Here is a 19,988-nt window from a genome sequence, read left to right as displayed (position 1 = left end):
GGGCATGGGGGCGGCGATGTCCCGCAGGCAGACAGACCCCAAAGGGATACTGGGGTCTGCAGGGACCGGACCCCCCAGCGATGCCCCAGGGGACCGGACCCCCCAAGGATGCTCTCCCAAAGCCCAGACCCCCCCCAGCATTCCTCAGGGACCAGACCCCACGGGGACATCACCCTCAAGCCCCACCAGGGCATCCCCCAAAGCCCAACCCCCCCAGGGAAGCCCCTGCTCGCCAGGACCCCAGGGCTCAGCACCCCCACCCACACCCTTGCCTGCCCCCAGACCTTGCTGTGGGGGTCTGAATTGCCAGCGACGAGGCACGTGCCCCCCAGGGACAGCGGGACGGGCTGTGCAGGGAGGGGACGCTCCTCCCGGCAGGGACCAAATCCTGCCCCGCCGTCCCACCGCGCAGCCTCAGCCCCGGCACTGCTGCCCGAGACACCCTGGGACTCCCCGGGACCCCCCGAGACTCCCCAGGCCCCCCATGAGACCTCATCAGCCGGTGGCGCGGGGCTCCGGCAGAGCCCACCATCCCGGCCGCAGCCCATGGCCCAGGCCGCTGCCGCCCCGGCGGCGCTGCTGGCAGAGGAGGTGCCGCCCGCGGAGCCGGGGCGCCCGGCACCGTCCCCAGCTTGCGGGCAGTGGCGGGCAGCAGCTGCCGGCGACTCAGCTCGCCAGGGGCCAGGGCAGGTGGCCGGGCCTGTGGGACACGCTCAGGGCAAGAGCGACGAGACCCGGCTCATCCCACGCTCACGCCCGAGACCCCCCGGCACAGCCCAGGAGCCGCAGCGAGCGCCAGGCGCTGCGTGCCTGGCACCCGCCCTGGCTTGGCGGGTTCGGCACCGGCACCCTGAGTCCTGCCACCACCCCAGGGTACCCCAACCCCAGCGTCAGCGAGCACGGGGTCCAGGCAGCTGCCTGCTGCTGCCTCCGCGGAGACCGGAAACCAGCCCTGCTGTGCCATGCCGTGCCATGCTGCGCCGTGCTGTGTCATGCCGCGAGGTGCCATGCTGTGCCATGCCATGTTGTGCCGTGGTGTGTGCATGGCACAGGAGAAGCCCGTACTGGGTGCTCCCCGGGTGCCGACACCGGGACCCCCTGCCCAGCCCTTCCTGGGCACAGCTGGGGGGTGCAGCCCCCGCCCCACCGTGGCTCAGTGCTTGGCTCCCCCAGACCCCGCGCACCACCGGGATGCACCCTGGTCCCCGATGGTGCTGCCGGGGCTGGTGGGGGCTGCGAGGCGGCTTCGGCTCCAGCACCCTCACGCACCCACTGTCACACACCGCTGGGCACCAAGGCAGAGCCCCCGCGCCCCCGGTGCTCAGCAGGGCAGGACCAGGCTCTCGCCCACCCGGCACGGCCCCAGTGCTCACCGCCTGCGCCCGTCCCCTTGGAGCCTGCTGCCACGTCCCTGCTGCTGGTGGCACCCGGCTCTGTGCCGGCCACCGAAAAGAAGCTCCGGGATCTCCTTCACCAGCTGCACCAGGGCGCTGAGGGCCGGGCTGCCAGGGGGCATGGGGGTGCTGGGGAGGGGGACTCCACACCGTCCCTACTCTGGTGGGGACAAGCACCGTGGCAGGGCCCTACCGAGGGTGGCCAGCAGCCACGACATCCCCTCCGTCACCTCCCGGTGCAGCTCCCGCTGCCATTCCTCCAGCAGCTCCCACTCCGCCGAGACCGGACTGCCATGTCCTCCAACATCACCGGGGACACGCGTGGGGGTCCTGGCCCAGCTCCTGCCGGGGCGGCAGAGCTGGGAATAAACCACGAGTGTCTGTGGGGCACAGGGACACGCTTGCTGACGCTGAGGGGACACGCTGTGGGGCTGGGGAGCAGAGCCGGCCTGCCGCGGGAGAGCGAGAGCAGAAGCTGGTGGGTGCCGCGTACAGGATGAAGCCACCGTCCCCAGGAGCACCCGGAGCGCCCGAGCCCCTCGCAGAGCCGTGCCAGGCGGCGGCAGGACCCCCGCCCGGGCCTGAGCTGTGTGGGGACAGCGGGTGCGAGCGGCCGCACCGGGCTCCGGGGCTGGCACACGGCTGGGAGAGGGTGTGCTGCTGCGCCCGTCCCATGCCGGCACGGAGGCGGAGGCATGCCGGCACGCTGCCCGGCACGCGTGCTGACGGGGCCCTGCGTGCTTCACGCTCCGTCGGGAGGACGTGAGATAACCTGCCCTGGCACCCTGGTATTTGCAGCAGGAGCCACCTCGTCCAACCTTTCCCTCCCTGCGGTGGCTGGGTGGAGGCCCGACGCCGCGCGCGATGGTCGTCGCTGGCTCCACGCCACCATGCCCGTCTCGCTGACATCAACCATGCAGGGATTTGCCAAGACAACGCTGCGCTGAGCAGCGCCAGCGGGACGCGGTCGCAGCCCCCCCGCGGCGCTCGCCCCTGTCCTGAGGGATGGGGACATCGCTCCCCACGTCCCCTGAGCAGGATGTGTGCGCGGCCACCAGCGAAGCCGGGCTTTGCCCCGGTCTCCCCGGCATCTCGCCCCTTCAGCGTGGCAAAACCAGGCTCAGCACCCGCACTGTTCACGTGGGGGTGCCTAATCCCTCCCGGCCCGGGGAGGGGACCCCTCGGGGGGCCGGGGCTCCCCTGGAGCTCCTCGGGCCCACGCGGGGACAGACGCGGCACACGCCCCGGCCGGCGCTCGCCCCGCGCCGAGCAGGGGGGTGAGGAGGAGCCCCCAGATCACATCAGCCCCCCAAGTCTGGGGCTGCCCCCCCGCTGTGTGGACGCGAGGTCGCGGCCAGCCCGGTGTCCCGAGGGAGCGTTGGGCCCCGCTCCCGCCCTGCCCAGGGCCGCCCGAGGGGACGGCGACCCTGGGAACGGGCGGCCCCGGCAGCGCCCCAGCCCCACGCTGCCGGCCGGACCCTCTCCCAAAACTGCTCCAGAGGTGCTCCCCCACCCGGCGCTCCCCACCCCGGCGCTCCCCATCCCCCGCGGGGCCGGGGGTGCGGGGGCCCGTGGCACCGGGGGCCGGGGGCAGGGGGCTGTGGGGCTGGGCTCCGTGGCACCGGGGGGTCCGGAGCAGTCTGTGGGATGCGGGTGTCACGGGGGGCGGGTCCGGGCGTGGGTGGCACCGGGGATCGCCCGGCCCGCCCCGGGGTGATGGCCCCGCCCCACCTCCGCCTCCCGTCCGCCAGGGGGCGCCCCACCCCGCCGCGAGGCCTCGACCCTGCAGGCGGCGCCTCCTGGCGGCCCGGCGGGCGGCGCTGCCGCAGGGCGCGCGGGGCCGGTGGCGGCGGCGGCGGCGGCCATGTCCCGCCGGGGCCCCGCTCAGGTGAGGGCCGGGCCGGGCCGGGCCGGGCGCGCGCAGGGTCCCGCCGGCCGGGCCCGCCCGGGCCCAGCGCCAGTACCGGGCACTGCCGGCCGCCGAGCCCGCGGCCCCACAGCCCGGCGGAGGCTGGGGAGGGGACGGGGGGGGCGCCGGGCCGGGGCGGGGAGGACCCTGGTGATACCGGTCCTGGCAGTGGTGGGGCTGGGGGCGGCCCCTCAGGGGGTGCTGGGGGATGGGGAGGGGGGGGCAGCCGGGGTCTGGCGGGTCCCCTGGGGGGAATGTGGGGTGTGTGGGGGGTGTCCCACGCGCGGGTCCCCAGGCCCCCACCGCCCTTTGGCCAGGGCCGGGGCCTCCCCCGCTGCCCTTCGCCTCTGCTCCCCCCGCAGGACTCGGGCACCCCCAGGCGCAGGGCGGTGCAGGCCATGGGGCCGCGGGCCGCGGCGGGGCAGGCGGAGGCCCAGCAGCTGCAGGAGCTGCGGAGCCGGACGGAGAAGGCCGAGCGGAGGCTCCTGGCCTGCGAGAACCTGGTCGGGGAGCTGGGCAGCAACCTGGCCGCCCTGGGCAGCCTCCTGCAGGGCTACGGGCACCTCCAGCAGCGCCTGGACAACGTGGAGAATCTCCTGAAGAACAGAAATTTCTGGATCCTGCGGCTGCCCCCCGGCTCCCGGGGCGAGGTCCCTAAGGTAACGGCATCTGGCCTGGCCCCGGGAAGCACCAGTGCCACCACCGTGGCTGTGTAAGGCAGTTTAGGAAATACAGGAGCGATCTTAATGGTGGGCTTGGGTGGCTGAGCACCCACGAGTCCTGGGCTCGCCGCTCACAAGGCCTGATCTGGCCAAAACACGCTTTGCTTTGTGCCTACCCTGAGCTCCGGCAACCAAAGCCGAGCGGTGACCGCACGCGCGTGGTTTCCAGTTATCCAACCGCATCAGACGTCACCAAGCACGTAATACTTGTGATTCCAGGTACCGGTCACGTTCGACGACATTTCGGTGTACTTCAACGAGCAGGAGTGGGAGCGACTGGACCGCTGGCAGAAGGATCTGTACAGGGCTGTGATGAGGGGGAACTACGAGACGCTGATCTCCCTGGGTAAGGCACAGGGCTTGTGCCCCCGGATGAGTTTCTTTTGCGGGTAGGCTGGACTGCTGCCCACCACAGCCCGACTGATGGTCTGTTCAGTGGGCCTGGGTGCCTGTAGCTAGCAGAACCTCTCCTGGGCAGTCAGACCCACACGTTTTCCATCCTTCCTGCTTGTAAAGCAATACACAACACAAGAGATATCTATAGTAAATAACAGTAGTGATAGTAATGCGAACAATATAAATTATGCAAAAAAAATCCATGTAAGATGCTGGTCCTAATGACTATGGAAGTGGATTCCAGGTTCAGGGAACCATCGTGATCTTCTAGCGCAGTTCAGAAATGGGTGAAGTCTGATAATTGCACCTTGAACTAGTTTTTCTTGTTTTCTGTCTACTTAGCCCCTGTGTGAAGTGGCAGGGACATTTCCATCTGCCTCGGTAAAGAACTAACCTAATCGTGCTCAGTCTTCCTAAGGACACCGGACATGTTCTTGGATGATTTGGGCTGTAAGATATTCCCCAGCAAAAGCTGTTTCTTGGGCACGACTAGTAACGTGTTGCTCTGTGCGGCTACTGAAGTTGCCACTTCACTTTTCTCAACAATATTCTGTTCCTCTCATGGTCCATCTGATGCAGACGCCTCTACAGAGTGGGAAGTTTTCTGTCCCTACTCCAGAATGATAGCTCAGAAGAATTCCATTTCAAGTCACTGCTGAAGTTGAAATGGGAGGAAAATGTTAAAGGCACAGCCTTTCTCTCTAAGATTTCAGTTCATGTTCTGCTATTTAAGATTCCCTCTGTATGTGAGCTACAGCTGTGCTCATGGGTGGATCCTGCCGCAGGGCCGGGAAGGCAGCACTGTCACTCTGGTTAGAGCATGGATAACGTGTTTGTGTCTGTCTGCGCTGCCTGCTAGCGCTAGGGTTAGGGAGAGAAGGGTCGCTTTGAGAGGTCAACAGAATGAAGGTGCAGCCAGTTCCTCATAAAACACACTGTCCTCTGCCCCATGAGCAGACTATGCTGTGTCCAAGCCTGACATCCTCTCCCGGATCGAGAGGGATGAAGAGCTCTGTGTCCGAGACGGTCAGGAGCCCCCTCAGACACGTGTCCGAGACGGTCAGGAGGCTCCGCAGACTCCAGAAGAGATGGACCGGAAGGAAGAGGCTCTGGGCGAAGAGAAAGTCCCTGTGGAAGCTGACACAGGTAAGTTAGGTGGGTGCCAGGAGGAGGTGGCAGTTCCTGTCTTGGCTTTGTCACAGGAGATCTCCCAGCAGGCTCTTTGTTAGAAATTAACTGCTCTGAGGGTCTGTCTACTGTATTGGCTAAACCTCTACAGAATACCCTGAATCTTTCTTTCAAGAGGAATGTTTATGCTTGGTCAGATGAATCCCGTGGAGAAAAGCAGACAAAGCCTGTCGGGAGGGGCTGGGATGGAGTCTGGAGCGGTGGGACAGACCTCTGGTGACCCCTTCCAGTCCTGTTTGTGCAGTTCGGCAACTCTTCTTCACCTGATTGCATGCCTGAGCCCTAGGGCTTCCAGAGACACTCCTGCTTGCCTTGGTGAGAGAGGAGACGTGGTGGCAAGTGAGGAACCTGCAAAGCTGCAGTGGGAGGAAGAGGCTGGAGCCGCTCTGCTAGTGCAGGGGGGAGCAGAAGCGGTCAGGAGAGCCTTGGGGCATGGTGTGGGAGAGATGGAAAAAGCAATTGTTAAGAGTGCAAAGCCTGGGCAAGGTAAGAGACGCTGGAAGGGAACAGGCAGACCCTGACAGAGCCAGGAGAAGACGACCTGTGTCGGCAGAGGTGGGACTGAGAGCTCTTTCCTGCAGGACTGAGGAATTGGAGGTTAAAGAAGCCCCAGGAGAGGCTCGGTGAGCGCTGGCGGGGGCAGAGGGCAGGGCAGGTTCTGTCCTTTGGGGAATGTTACCCGGAAACGATACGAGCCCCCAGTGCGTGTTTGGAGGTTTGTTTGTCATGTGCTCCCGGGAAGAGAGGAGAAAGGCTTTACATAGACAGAGGCTGTCCCTCTCCTTTGAGATTTCAGTTCATGTTCTGCTACTTAGATTCTCTCTGTGCTTGAGCTACAGCTGTGCTCATGGGTGGATCCTGCCGCAGGGCCGGGAAGGCAGCACTGTCACTCTGGTTAGAGCATGGATAACGTGTTTGTGTCTGTCTGCCCTGCCTGCTAGCGCTGGGGTTAGGGAGAGAAGGGTCACTTTGAGAGGTCAACAGAATGAAGGTGCAGCCAGTTCCTCATAAAACACACTGTCCTCTGCCCCATGAGCAGACTGTGCTGTGTCCAAGCCTGACATCCTCTCCCGGATCGAGAGGGATGAAGAGCTCTGTGTCCGAGACGGTCAGGAGCCCCCTCAGACACCAGAAGAGATGGACCAGAAGGAAGAGGCTCTGGGAGAAGAGAAAGTCCCTGTGGAAGCTGACACAGGTAAGTTAGGTGGGTGCCAGGAGGACTCGCTTCCCCAGGCCATTCCTGTCCCAGCTCTCTCAGGTCTCCTAGCAGTGTCTGTGGGAGAGGTCACCATGCGCAAGAGGAGTGTCACCAGGGAAAAGCAGAAGCATTGGGGTGCATTGTCAATGTGCTGCCAGGGAAAATGGAAGGGATTCAAGGGCCTGAACACAAGGCAATAGGGGAACACTACCTGCAGAGCTGGTGGGGAGGGTTTCGGAGGGATGAGGTTGCTCTGCAGAGGTGACAGCATGCGGCACCTTGGTGTCTTTCCTCCCAGCCCTCCCTCTGCTTTTGGCCCTTGTGTGTGGCTTCCCTCCAGTCCTTTCTAACACTTCATGTGCTTTCCATAGAATCGTTTAGGCTGGAAAGGCCTTAAAGATCATCGCCTCCACTCATCACCCCAGCACTGCCCAGCTCACTACTAACCATGTCGCTCAGCACCGCATCTACATGGCTTTTAAATCCCTCCAGGGCTGAGACTCAGCCGCTTCCCTGGGCAGCCTGTGCCAGGGCTTGACAACCCTTTTGGTGAAGACATTTTCCCTAACACCCAGTCTAAACCTCATGGCTTCTTCAGCCGCAGCTTTCTCTGGCTCTTTTGCATGCTCCCAACACACCTCTGGCTGGCATCACACCAAAGCAGGAAGATGGGAGCTCTCCACAGCTGTTTAATATTGCTGCTCTTTGCACACAGAAGTCCCCATCCTGGTGATGAATGTCACGTCCCTGAATGCACAAAAAGAGAAGCTGCGCAGGGGAGATCAGCCCGAGACAGAGATGGAAGAGGACCCGGCTGAGTCTGGCATGGGTGAGTAACCCTGTGCAGGGGAGACACAGGGCCCTGCAGGCAGCAAGCAGCTCCCAGCTCGCTACCGTGCTTGAAAAACAGGGAGGGAGAAGAAAGTTTCAGGTCTCTCTTATCACCGAGCAAGGGAGGGGGCTGGTGTTGGGCTTTTCAGCCCTATCATCTCCGTGGAAAGAACAAGAGTCCAGTTGGGGTTCCTTCTACCGGAAACTGGGGGAGAGCTGTTAGCAGTAGCGTGCTTGCTTCTGCTGGCTCTGCTGCATTATAGTAGAGCTGGCCTTGAGCTCAGGCGGCCTAATGCTTCCTGTGGCATGGCCGCCTTCTCCGTGCCAGAAGCAGAGGGAGCAGCGGGTGTAGGAAGCGGGGGCAGCCATCTGCAGACACCCTCTGTTCTGGTCCTGAAGCTGTGCTGAGCTAATGCACAGAGCGCTTTCCTTTCCAAGGGACTGGGAGCCTGTTTCCGGCACTGGTGCGCGGAGTTAAACAGCACTGGTTCTGGGCATGGCTGCAGGGGGGTGTAGAGAGCTCGCCACAACCCTCGGCGCTGCGCAGCCCTTATGGGAGCCGGTTTGCCTGCAACGTTTGGCGTTTGCTTGACAGAAGTGAAGAGCCTGAAGTACAGCAGGCTGTCATTCTTCAATGATCTTTTTTCCTGCTATGTCTTGTGGCTGTCGTTGGTGTCGTGGTTTTAGAGGTGGATCCCTTTGTGCCACCGGCCCTGATGGCACTGCAGCAGACTGCAGCCTGGTTCTTCCTGCGAGCAAGAGATCTGCCTCCTGAGACCCCGTTGGGTTGCTCGGGGCGTGTGGGCAGGACGCTGAGGTGGCACTTGCACCTTTCCAAACTGTTCTCAGATTTGTTGGTAGCTCCTTTACTGCTAAAAGCCTGCTCAGTGCTTTGGGACCTAACCACAACCTGGGCTTTGTCCTGGGAGCGTGAATGACCAATGCCTGTGCTGGTCTGTTTCAGAGGAAGGCTTTTCAATGGAAAGTGAAATGGCGTGTGAAGGGGCTTCTCCTGAAAACGTCAAGGTGAAGGAAGAGGAGCCTGAGGCGTTGCAAGAGGTTTCTGCACCCTCTCCCAGCCCAGAGATCCAGAAATGCCCCAAAAGTGAGCAGGCCAAGGCCAAGAGCAAGAAGAAGCCGAGCAGGTGTGCGAGCAGCAGCCTGCTGATGGGCAACTGTCGGCGCGGCTACGTGCGTGAGTGGTCGCACCCCTGCACCGAGTGCGGGAAGCGTTTCCGTCTGAAGATCAACCTCATCATCCACCAGCGGAGCCACGCCAAAGAGGGGCCCTACGAATGCACCATGTGCGAGATCAGCTTCGCGGACAAACGCCATCTGGACCTTCACCAAAGCATCCACATAAAAGACAGGGCCTTTGGGGCCAAGGTCTGGGGGAACGTCCACCCAGAGCTGAGGATCCGGCCGAGGAGGAAGTTCTGCGGGGCTTTCTACAGCCTGGGCAACGGAACATATGCTGAGGGGCCCTGGCTGGGCCCAGCCAAGGAGGAGCTGGACAGAGGGAGCCTGTCCAGCCCATGTTTCTCCCGACAGCAGAGTCCCAAGTCTCGTAGAAAGTCTGTGCTGAAATGCAGTCTTTGCAAAAAGATTCTCTCTTGCGCCTTTTCCCTTCAGCGGCACCTGCAGACCCACTCGCGGGACAGGCCGTACTGCTGCACCGCCTGCAAGAAACGCTTCACCCGTAGAACTCACCTCTCGCGCCACGAGAAAATACACGACCGCCAGAAAGCCCTGGCTGCGCTCCAGCAGCCCACGACGGCCCAGCCCGCCACCGTCGTGCCAGCGCCGCGGCAGTCCCAGCCACAGGGAGCCCCGGAGGCGCCCGCGGGCAGGAGCGTTCTTCGCTCAGCGGCCCAGGCAGCCGAGAGAAACGTTCGCCCTGCAGCCACCGCAGGCAAAGCGGTTCCAGCAAACATGCTCCTGGTCAGTCCTGCAGAACTCAGACTGCCAGACAAGAGCTGCCTCATCCACGGCTGGGGTGGGAGAGCCATCCAGCCTGTCGTTAGACTGGGAAGTAGGGCGGTGGTTTTGGGGATGACGGAGAAATGACAACAGGAGAGGTCCGAACTGCTTGTGTCCCTGGAGAGAAACCGAGCGTTGATTTTGCACATGGTGGGGCACTGGGGTTGTGAACCATCTGTCCGCTGGATTTTAGGAGCTTTCCTGAATTGTAGAAGGAATCAAAACCTTGGATACCACCACAGAGAGCAACTTGCAGAAGCCTCTAGTGAACCAAAATGCTTTACCATTCCTCAGACTCTCGTGTCTGCTGGCTGAAGCACAACATTTTCCCAAGCTGACCTTCCTGGGAGATTACCAGGTACATCTGCAGCCCAGCGACAGGAATTGCAAACAGCAGCTGAGCTCACCCGTTACTTGATGCTGGAGCTGAGCCATCGTGTTTGGGAATACAATTACATGGTGAAGAGGAGAGAGAGAAGGGAATCAAGCTGGTGAGCCAGGGAGGATTCCTAAGGAGCTCTTCACTTCACTGGCAAAGATTCCTGACCAAGACGCTGGATGAAGAGAGCGCAGCATCTCCGAGACCCCGTCGCGTCCTGGCCACGCTTGTCTAATAACCCACCCTGGTGAGGAGATCTAACCCCTCGATCAGGTTGGGAACACCTGAGCGTTGCATTGGAAGATAATAAACAAACCACAATATTTTCTGCTTGCGAGGGTGCTGCGGGTGTTTCTGAGGTCCCATCAGCACCCCTTCCTTCAACACAGCCAGCCAGCGAGAGCCAGAACCACCCACATGAGTTAATTCCCTCAGGACCAGCCTGCACGGACAGTGAGTCACTTTAGAAACGCTTCACAGGTAAGTTTGCCCCTGCGCTGCAGCAGCAGTTCGCATGAGGACCCCTCCTTGGGGCTCAGGCGTGTCGGCTGCCGCACGCCGACGCTGCACGGGAGCAGCCCCGTCCGCTTGGCCCCGCTGTGGAAGGAAGCCCCCCACTCTCCAAACTGCAGGTCGTCTCCTTTAGTCATGTGCAGAATCCCACCGTAACTGATCCTACGGAAGACTAGTTCTGCTAGCTACCTCAAACGTCTTGTGGAGTGAGAGGCAGACGGGTAACTGGAACCCGGTGAACGATGAAAGCCAGGCCAGGTGTGGCTCCGGCATCCCCAGGAATCGCTCGAACGGTGCATGTCCACAGCCAGAGCCCTGCATGTGTCACGTGTGCTGCCGAGAAGCGTGAATTGCGTACAGAGAGGGTATCAGTCCCGGGGGCATTGCTGTGCAGACCAACCAGAGCGGCTGTTAGGACTCTTGAGTTTAGTTTTCTGGGTGATTTGTTTGGTTGGTTTTTGGTTTTGTTTTTTTTCTTCGTTGTTTGGTGTAATTATTTAACATCACTAAGTCTGTCCCGCTCCAGGCAGGGAGCATGGGGAACCAGTTTGCTTAGATTTTTTCATTCCTGGCCACTCGCAAGGTCTGACGGGCTGCAGCGGTGCTTCTGCGGGCAGCGTGCTTTGGGTGCCGAGGAGATGCCCTGGCTGTGTCCCGGTGTAATCCTCAGCGGCGCCTGGCCACCTCCCTGCCCTGCAGGAAGGACAGCACCTTTGTGCTCCTTGGGGGCACACACGACGTCCCGCTGCTCCTCTGTGCCGGTTTCTCACTCGATTCCTGTCCCCTGGGATTGCAGCACAGAGTGTGCCTGGACTGTGGCGTTAGCCATGAGGGGGGCTGGTGGCAGACCCCAACGGGCCAGTGCTGCCTGCTGCCAAGCCCTGTTGGCTACAGGGACGGCTGATGCCTTACGGTCGTAGGGTGACAGTGGGTCTGGCAGCGAGCCAAGCTTCGGCATGGCACAGCGGCACGGGCTGTAGTGCCTGAGCTGGTTATCCCTGCCTGGGTAGACATCCCAGTGCCGCAGGGGGTGAGGCAGCTGGTGTGATGGTGTTGCTGGTGGGCAATACCTCTAAGGCCAGCGGTGGGGTGTGGAGGGGCCGGCCTCTCCCTCGGGCCGAGGGTATTTCTTTTAAAGCTGTTGTGACTGGGACCACGTTTCCTATGAAATCCCAGATCCCTTTCTCAGGCTCCGGAGTAAATAAAGTATTTGTCTGTACATCTGCCTGGTTTTTGGGGGGCTGAGCTGGCAGCCGCCGGTGCCGTCGGTGAGGCAGTAACACGGATTGGCCCAGGCAGAGGGAGGCGAAGGGCAGCTCCAGCCGCGGGAGCCCGTGGGGTCACTGCCGGCAGCTCCGCGCCCCGCTTCTGCAGATGGTGGCCGGCCCAGACCCCGGCCCTTGCAGCTGGGGCCCAGGGACCCCCGAGCATGGGGCTGGGGCAGCTGGACCACAAGACACTGCAGCCTCTGGGGCAGCCCGAGCCCGGCGTCTGCTCCCTCCTGCCTGCAGCCACACAGGGCCACGCCGGGGGCTGCTCTGGCCCTTCCCCACCATCCCAGGCCTCGCTGGATGCCCCCCAGTACATCCCAGTCCCTGGGGCTGGGCCCAGCACCCTGATGCGTGCCCCAGGGCCAGGCAGAGGGGCAGGATTCTCCCCCGCGGCTGCGGCAGCGCTCTGCCTGGGGCAGCCCAGGCCCCCGGGTGCCCCCAGCTCCTGCTGCCCGCACTCGATATGGCTGCCCTCAGCTGACATGGCCACCACAACCTCATCCCATGGCAGGAGCCATGCTGCGTGTGGGCAAAGCCGCAGGTAGAGGCGTCCCTGGGGTCACCCACCACAGTGCTCAGCGTGTCCCCTGGGATGTCACCATCACCCTGGGTGCGCCCAGGGCATCCCCCAGCATTGTCACCCATGCACCCCAGGGCTGTCATCACCCCCTGGCTGGGGACCCCCTGGCTGGGGACCCACCGGGCCAAACCAAGGGGACGTGAGCACTGCATGCACCCTGGGGTGCCGCTGCCCACGGGTGCTGCCCCGAGGCCAGGGCGGTTCCACCGGCGGCCTCAGTCTGCTGGGCCCCACGGAGCTGCGCTGGGTGCTCCGGTGTGGTGACCAACACAGTGGGTGCAGGGGGCTGAGCCCTGGGGACACCCGGGGCCCGGTGCCACCCCATGCCAGCCCGGCCCCACCACGGCAGTTTCCACGTGGGGGCCACGGCCAGGAAGGTTGAGCCCTCAGCAGGTGGGAGGACGAGCAGCCAAGGGAACCAGGGAAGGGGGGAGTCCGCAGCAGGTGATGGAGTGACCCATGGGCAGGGGTGCAGGCAGGGCTGCAGGCAGGGCTGCGGGCAGGAGCATTCTGTCCTACCAATGTGCTCTCAGCACTGCCAGGGAGTCCTATGGGGCCTGGAGCCCGCAGAGTGGGGCTGTGATTGGCAGCTCCACATTCCTGTGGGGGGGTCCTACATTCCTATGGGGCAGCTACCCATGGCCACGGGGCAGCTCCGCATTCCTCCTCTGGTGGGTCAGTCCAGGGTCCCCCCTCACACTCGGGGTCCTGGTTTGCATTAATTGCGAGGACTCGCCTCCGGGGCGCCGGACTCAGCCGGGGCGCAGGCCGGGCTCTTCCCCCGGCCCGGAGTGGAGGGCCTCATGCTGCTGCAGGCGATGGGCAGCAGCGGGTGACGGGGTGGCCGCGGGGCGGCTGCCCGTGGCGTGCCCAGTGGGAGCTGCACACCTGACCGCACCCAGGGGAGAGCCGTACGTTATAACTCATAGGGCCATGTTCCCACCACTCCGTTCGGTGGCCGGAGGCAGCGCCGGTGCCAGCCCCCCAAGCCTGCCCCTTGCCGACAGCCCAGAGCGCAACAAGAGACCACGTCAGCCCAGTCTTTTATCCGTGTCTCTTCCCAGCTTGTCCGATAACCCTGGCTGCTGCTCAGCCCCAGCAGCCCCTCCTCGGGCCACCGAACGCCGCCACGCCACCTCCACGCTGGTAGTGTTTAAATAACCCTGAGTTCAACCGCTCCACTCCGCGCTCTGCCGTGCCCAACACAGCTGCTCCTCACCCACATCCCCCTTCCACGGGGCAGCGGCACAACCTGGCTCGGCACCGGCTGCCGCACCTCCTCTGCTGCCTCTTGGGCCAGTCTCTTCACCCCCAGCACGCTTCCCTGCCCACGCAACGCATCAGCCTGCCTCCATCCTCCTCCTCCTGGAGACCCAGGCGGTGCAGAGCCCCACGGCGGTGCCACAAGCCCCGTGGCGGTGCAACACCAGCCGCCTGGTGTGACCCGTCATCGCAGGCTGCTGCACCTCTGTGGAGCAGCCTGGAGAAGCACTGCCCCTTCCCTTCTCCAGCCCTCATGCTACGGATTATCCTGGGTCAAAGCCTTGCATGGGCCGGTCTCCAGCTCCCGGTCATGGTTCGGCAAGCTGGCGGCGGCAGAGCTGGCAAGGGCGTGGACCTTCTGGTGGTGGTTCAGAGACTGCCGGTGCCGGAAACTCTTGCTACAGCCGTTGCATTGGAAGGGCCGCTGCTGGGTGTGCCGGCGCTGGTGCTCCTCCAGCGATGCTTTCTGGGGGAAGCTCTCTGTGCACTCGATGCAGCGGTAGAGCCGCTCCCCGGCGGCGCTGGCCCGCGCCGGCCGGCCTGCCCACCCGCCCCGCAGCTGCACCCCGTGGATGCGCTGGTGCTTCTGGAGGTGGTGCTTCTGGATGAAGCCCTTGCCGCAGGCGGGGCAGCGGTAGGGACGCTCCCCGGTGTGGATGCGGTAGTGCTTGTTGAGGTTGGACTTCTCGTTGAAGCTCTTCCCGCAGGCAGGGCACTGGAAGGGACGCTCGCCCGTGTGCAGGCGCTGATGCCGCAGCAGCGCAGCGTGGTGGGCCAGGCTCTTCCCGCAGGCCGTGCAGATGAAGGAGCCGTTGCTCTTCCTCGCCTGGCTCTGCTGCCGCACCAGGAGGTTGCGCTTCAGCCGGACGCTCTTCCAGCCCAGTGGGAGCGCGCAGGGCTCTTCCCCCGCAGCGCAGGGACGATGCTCCTCTGAGCTGGGCTGCAACAAGGCCGCCTCTGCGGTGGTGTCCTCTCCCGGCGGCATTCCCTGGGGCAGGGCAAACGGCTGGTCTGTCCCCATGCTGAGCACATGCTCTGTTGCGAAGGGCAAGCCTTCACCGGGGGCAGGGTGAGCTTCCACCGGCACCACCACGGGCTTAAATTCGGGCTGGGCTGTCCCATGTTTGCAGAATTCCCCTAAGCTCTCTCCTACTGCCTTCTGCTCGTCCAAGCCAGCGTGGGTCTCCCAGGGCACCGGCTGCTCCTGGCTCAGGGGAACTTCCTCTTCCAGTCTCACTGAGGGTGCCTGCGGCAGAGCCAGGATTTCAGGTGCTTCCTCCTGGGGCTGCTGCTCTTCTGTCTTGATCACGATCTTCTCACCTGCTGAGAGACAGCAATTCATTCCCGGCAAGGAAACCTCTCCTGTGCCCACAGCCCCAGTGCAGGAGCGGGAGCTGAGCTTCCCGGGCAGCGCATTGGTGAGATGAACTAATAAACACAGACAGAACCATTGGAAAGGGAGCAGGAAGGTTTTACCAAGAGCAAAGCGGGAGAAGGAGATATGAGGTGGAGGGCACGTTGGCATCTGTCGGGGGTTATCTGGGTATCTTGTTGGACCGTCGGGACATTTGACGGACCGACAATGCAATACTCATAACGCAGCCAAAAACAGAGGAAACACAAAGGCAAAGTTGAGGCTGCAGAGTGAGTCCTCTGTCCTGGAAGGAACTCTGTCGGGAATGGCAGGGTTTAGGTGGGTGAATCTGGGGAAAAGGCTCAAAGCAAAACCTTCCAGGAGCAAGAGGGAGTGTCTGTCTGCAGGCATACAGCCGCAGAGACACCCTCGTGCCAAGCCTGGCCCCGGGTCTCCCTAGTTTCCACTCTTTTTGGCAAGGGGGCTCTTCTGGGCTTGAAGATTTGGTCTTAAAAGTTTTAAGGAAGCCCCAGTCACATGGCTTAAATTCCTGACAGCTTCTGACCCCATGCAAGACTGGAAACGCTCCCTGCAGGGATGTGATCAGCTCAGCTGGCCCCATCCCTAGCGGGAGCGGCCGGGGCACGGCTGTGGGTCAGCAGGCAGGCTCCAACCCCCTTGCTTTGTGGGCAGGCAGCAGCGGCGTGCGGGCAGCAGCAGAGCAGCATACCCAGCATAGACCCTGCCCAGCCCAGGCATGTCATTAGTGCTCATTCTCAGCCTTCGCTGCTGAGCGGCCGCTGTTGACTCACCGCCGCCAAGATGCCCAGACTCCGCTCCCTTCTCCAGCAGCCCGTGGGTCCTCGTACCTGAATCCTCCGCATCCTCGGCTGGTGACAGCACAGCGGGTTTGGAGCTGGCGTCCCCGGGCCCTGGGAAGGAGGAAGCAGTGGTACGAACTGCTGACGCTGGGGCCCAGCACCAGCTCCCCTCGATAAAGGGCTGCTCTCACACAGCAGGAGCCCAGAGGGGTCCTGGGCTCCCAGAGCAGTTACTCGTGTTTCCCAGGCCCATCAGCGCAAGCAGGCTGGTGTCAGCCAAACCAGGGAAATTATTTCAGTTATCCCAGGAAGAAGTGACTGTCAGGCACCTTTAAAGTTTCAGCCAAAAATAATTAGTGCTAAAATGTAGGACTCTCTGCAGCAAATCCCTACAGGGTGGTATATGTACAGCCTGTGTCTTGACAAAAACCAGTACAGGAACGCAGGCTGCAGGACACAGCGTGGGCACGTCACCTGAAATCCCCACCACATACTGTCCTGACCACGCAGGGAGGGCTCTCCTCTGCTCCCCTGACACAGTGCCGAGTCCCAGCACTCTAGCGGACGCCCGCTCCTCCTGCAGTGCTCCCGCTTACCAGGGCAAAGCCTCGCAGGGCAAGTCAGGGCTGACAAAGGGCCAAATCCTGGCAGGGTCTGAGCGTCACCACTGACAGCACTGCTGTGTTGGCAAGACGAGGTGTTCTTCAGATGCACAGGGTGAGCATGAAGCACAGTCGTCACCCATAGCTAAGGAGCACCAAACCTTAAAGGCATCACCTCTACCTGTTCTCCTCTAAACACAGACAACACAGCAGCCTACAAGCTGCCCTAAGCTGGAGTCAGCCCAGGGGATGACGACGTGTCTGCCACATGACTAGAGACCAATCCTCACCAAGAGAGACCACAGCCTCATAATTCCCCTTCATCGCCATCCTGTAGAGCTCCTTCTGCCGGCTGTCCAAGCTCCCCAACTCCTGCTCTGGCAAACTGGACGCATCATCCTCACACGCCGCTGGCACCTGAAACCGCAGGAGGCACCGCCTTGGCACTTCCCCACCTCGTCCATCCCCCCCAGCCCCAACACTCCCCAGGAAAGCCTACTGCCCTGTAACGCAGTACGGGCCCAAAGCTCCTACAGAAAGGAGCCGTGTCACGGCCTGAACCCAGGGAACAATTTCAAAACGGCAGAGCGAGGCTCACTTGTTTCTCCCCCTGACACAACTGGGACAGGTTCACAAGCACCTCTCGTTCCCTTGATCCACACCAGCAGCCTGAAGCAGCCCAGGAAGCAGCAACGCCCTCAGGTGGGAGCAGGATGTGTGGAAGGCACCCACTGGTGAGGTGAGCGGTAGGACCCAACAAGGCTGAAAATGCTCAGGGAGGTTGTGTTCTGCTCCCCCTCTTCCCTGAGGACAGGGAAGAGTGGGAAGTCTCCCACTGCTGCCTCGGTGTGCTGGCTTTTGAGGCAGAGCACCGGAGGGGCTGCATCCATGCCGCTCTGCTCTGCGCAGCTCCCCACAAGAGCTAATGCCGCAGCTCACCGGCCACGCTGTCACCTGGGGCTCATTCCCATTACCTTGGGCACATCCTCGTTAGCTGGGACACTATCCCCGTTAGCTGGGGTTCATCCTTGGGCACATGCCTGTTGGCTAGGGCTTGTCCCTGTTTGTCACCTTGGGCATGTCCTTGTTAGCCAAGGCACATCCCTGTTAAGTGGGGCATGTCCCCGTTTGCTGGGGCTCATCCCCGTTACCTTGGGCATGTCCCCATTACCCGGGGCTTGTCCTCATTCCCTTGGGCACATCCCCGTTAGCTGGGGCTTGTCCCTGTTCGTCACCGTGGGCACGTCCCCGTCACCTGGCGCTTATCTTCATTACCTCAGGCGCATCCCCGTGACCGTCGCCATGTCCCCGTGACTCGGGGCTCATCCCCGTTACCTTGGGCTCGTCCCCGCCGGGGCCCGGGCCAGGCCTGGGGGCCCAGCAGCTGCGGTGCTGGAGCTGGCGCTCGACGTGCTCCAGCCGCCGCGTGTTCTCCCGCAGCAGGGCGGCCAGGGCGGCCCACTTGCGCTCCAGCCGGCTGCCGAAGTCCAGCACCGCTTTCTCCAGCCCCGACACCTTCTTCTCGGCCGTCTCCGCTCTCCCCTCCAGGCTCAGCAGCCTCAGGGCCTGCGACTCCACCTTCCTCTCCACCGCCTGCACGGCCGCCACCACCGTCCACAGCGAGATCTCGGGCACCGCCGGCGGCTTCTCCCCCTCGGGACCGGGGCCGGGGCCGTGGGGCTGCGGCGGGAGTGGCTGCCAGGCCTCGGGCGCCCACTCGGGCTCCTGTTGCGGGGAGGAGAGGGGCGATGAGGGGCTGCCCCGGGGGAGGGCCTGGGGCCGGTGCGGCCGGTGCGGCCGCGGTGCCGGCGGGCCCGTTCCCCTCCAGCGGCGCAGGGCCCGGGCCGGGCCCGCCGCCCCCCGAGCGACGCCGCGGGCAGACGCCGAGGCGGGGCCGCGACCGATCCCCTCCGCCCCGTACCGGGGGTGGGAGGGGTGAGGGGGGCTCCCGCCGCCGCCTCCCGCCGCCCCCCCCCGCCCCGTACCTGAGCGGGGCCCCAGCGGGCCATGGCCGCACGCGCTGCTGCCGCCGCCGCGCCACAGCGCCCCCTGGCGGCCCGCCCGCAGCACCGCCCCGCGCCCGCCTCCCGCCCCGGTGCCCCCCCCCCATCCCCATCCCCACACCGGGACGGCGGCTCCTGCCCTTCATTCCAGCCCGCCACCCCGCCCGGTGCTCCTCCGGCCTCACTCCCTCATCGCGTCCCACCGGGAGGTCCCCACTGGCACCCCCGGTACCCGCCACCCGGCCGCAGCGCTCCCGGGGACGGCCAGGCACGGCACGACCCCCCAACCCCGGAGCCGGAGGAAGCCGTGTTGAGCCATGGGAAGCATCCCGATTTCTACAGCATCTATTGGCGCTCTCCAGAAACGGGACGCATCCTCCGCCGCAGCGGCGCCCGGTCCCGCTCCCGGCGCCCCACCGGGGCTGGGGAGCGAGGAGCGACCCGCGTGCCGAGGGTCTGCACACACGGGCAGGAGGAGCCGGGTGACGCTCCTTGAGCCCCAGTCAAGGAGGGCGAGAGAAGGCCTGACAGCAGCCTCCCGTCCCCGGGAGGACACCTCCCGGCTTCCCGCCTCCGTGTCCGCGCCTAAATGGGTGCCACCGGCATAGGCAGCCGGTTGGCACAGCGGTACGGCCTCTCCTGCCGCACGTGGATCCGTTGGTGCACGACCAGGTGGTAGTGCCGCTTGAAAGTCTTCTGGCACACGCCGCACTGGTAGGGCCGCTCGCCCGTGTGGGTCTGGTGGTGGCGGACAAAGTCAGAGGCCCAAGTGAAGCTCCTGTTGCAGCAGGGACAGAGGATGAGCTGGTGGTTGGTGTGGCGTCGCTGGTGCAGGATCAGAAAGCTCTGGCTGGAGAAGTTCTCCATGCATTCGTTGCACGTGTACATCATTTTTCCAGGCGACAGCGGGCATCTGGTGGGGTTGGGCTTCCCCCACACCGGGCCGCAGTCCCGGCTCGGGGCTCGGGGCTGGGAGGCAGGGGCCCGGCCGGGGCACTCCTCTGCCTCGGAGGGCTGGCAGAACCCCTTGGCCACCCGCGCTCGGAGGTGACGCCGCATTTTCTTCTTGGACATGAAGCTCCAGTCGCAGTGCGTACAGATGTAGGGCACCCAGTTGCTGTGGCTCCGCTGGTGGATGACGAGGTTGATCTTCAGCAGAAAGGTTTTCCTGCACACTGGGCAGGAGAAGAATTTCTCCCGGGTGGAGTTTCGCTGGCAGGCCGCAGTCCGGCCCACGCAGGAGCCCTCTACGGGCTCTCCCGGGGAGGCGGCCGCGCAGCTGGGCTCTGCCTGTGCCATCGCTCTGCAGATACCTGGTATCGCCGCCTTACCCAGCTCTTCGGGAACGTCTGCTGCCAGACCTTGGCCACCATTCCTTGAATCTTTCACATCCTCCTCTTCCAGACCCTTGGAGGGCATTTCAGGCACTGCCAGCTTCTCTGCAGCGACCTCCTCTGTTGGGATCTCCACCTCGGCATCTACTGGAAATTTTTCAGAATGCAAGCATCACTCTGCCACATGGTTCTGAGGACAAGGCATAAATGCCAAGGGGTTTTCCTCCCGCCTCCCCCTCGCCACCCACGC

At 63.5% G+C, this 19,988-nt stretch overlaps 2 protein-coding genes across 2 annotated transcripts; one reads left to right on the top strand and one right to left on the bottom strand.

The window, feature by feature from the left end:
* Window positions 1-3,258: 3,258 nt before the first annotated feature.
* On the top strand, window positions 3,259-9,705 carry LOC309402547 (uncharacterized protein; the record flags this gene model as incomplete). The annotated part of the gene is made up of 7 exons (XM_081996410.1): window positions 3,259-3,282; window positions 3,666-3,962; window positions 4,245-4,371; window positions 5,379-5,576; window positions 6,649-6,804; window positions 7,523-7,636; window positions 8,603-9,705. The coding sequence occupies 7 exons, from the start codon at window positions 3,259-3,261 to the stop codon at window positions 9,703-9,705; spliced, it is 2,019 nt and encodes a 672-aa protein (XP_081852536.1).
* A 4,115-nt stretch (window positions 9,706-13,820) lies between these two features.
* Window positions 13,821-18,410, bottom strand: LOC309402548 (zinc finger protein 212-like; the record flags this gene model as incomplete). The annotated part of the gene is made up of 5 exons (XM_081996411.1): window positions 13,821-14,944; window positions 15,791-15,910; window positions 16,692-16,818; window positions 17,737-18,126; window positions 18,387-18,410. The coding sequence occupies 5 exons, from the start codon at window positions 18,408-18,410 to the stop codon at window positions 13,881-13,883; spliced, it is 1,725 nt and encodes a 574-aa protein (XP_081852537.1). The 3' UTR covers window positions 13,821-13,880.
* Between the last annotated feature and the right edge of the window lie 1,578 nt (window positions 18,411-19,988).

This window comes from Phaethon aethereus, assembly GCF_964289735.1.
Source record: "Phaethon aethereus genome assembly, chromosome: 2".
In the NCBI taxonomy this organism is placed as follows: domain Eukaryota; kingdom Metazoa; phylum Chordata; class Aves; order Phaethontiformes; family Phaethontidae; genus Phaethon; species Phaethon aethereus.
Note: the sequence above shows the minus strand (reverse complement) of the source record. Positions and strands in the feature narration are given on the sequence as shown.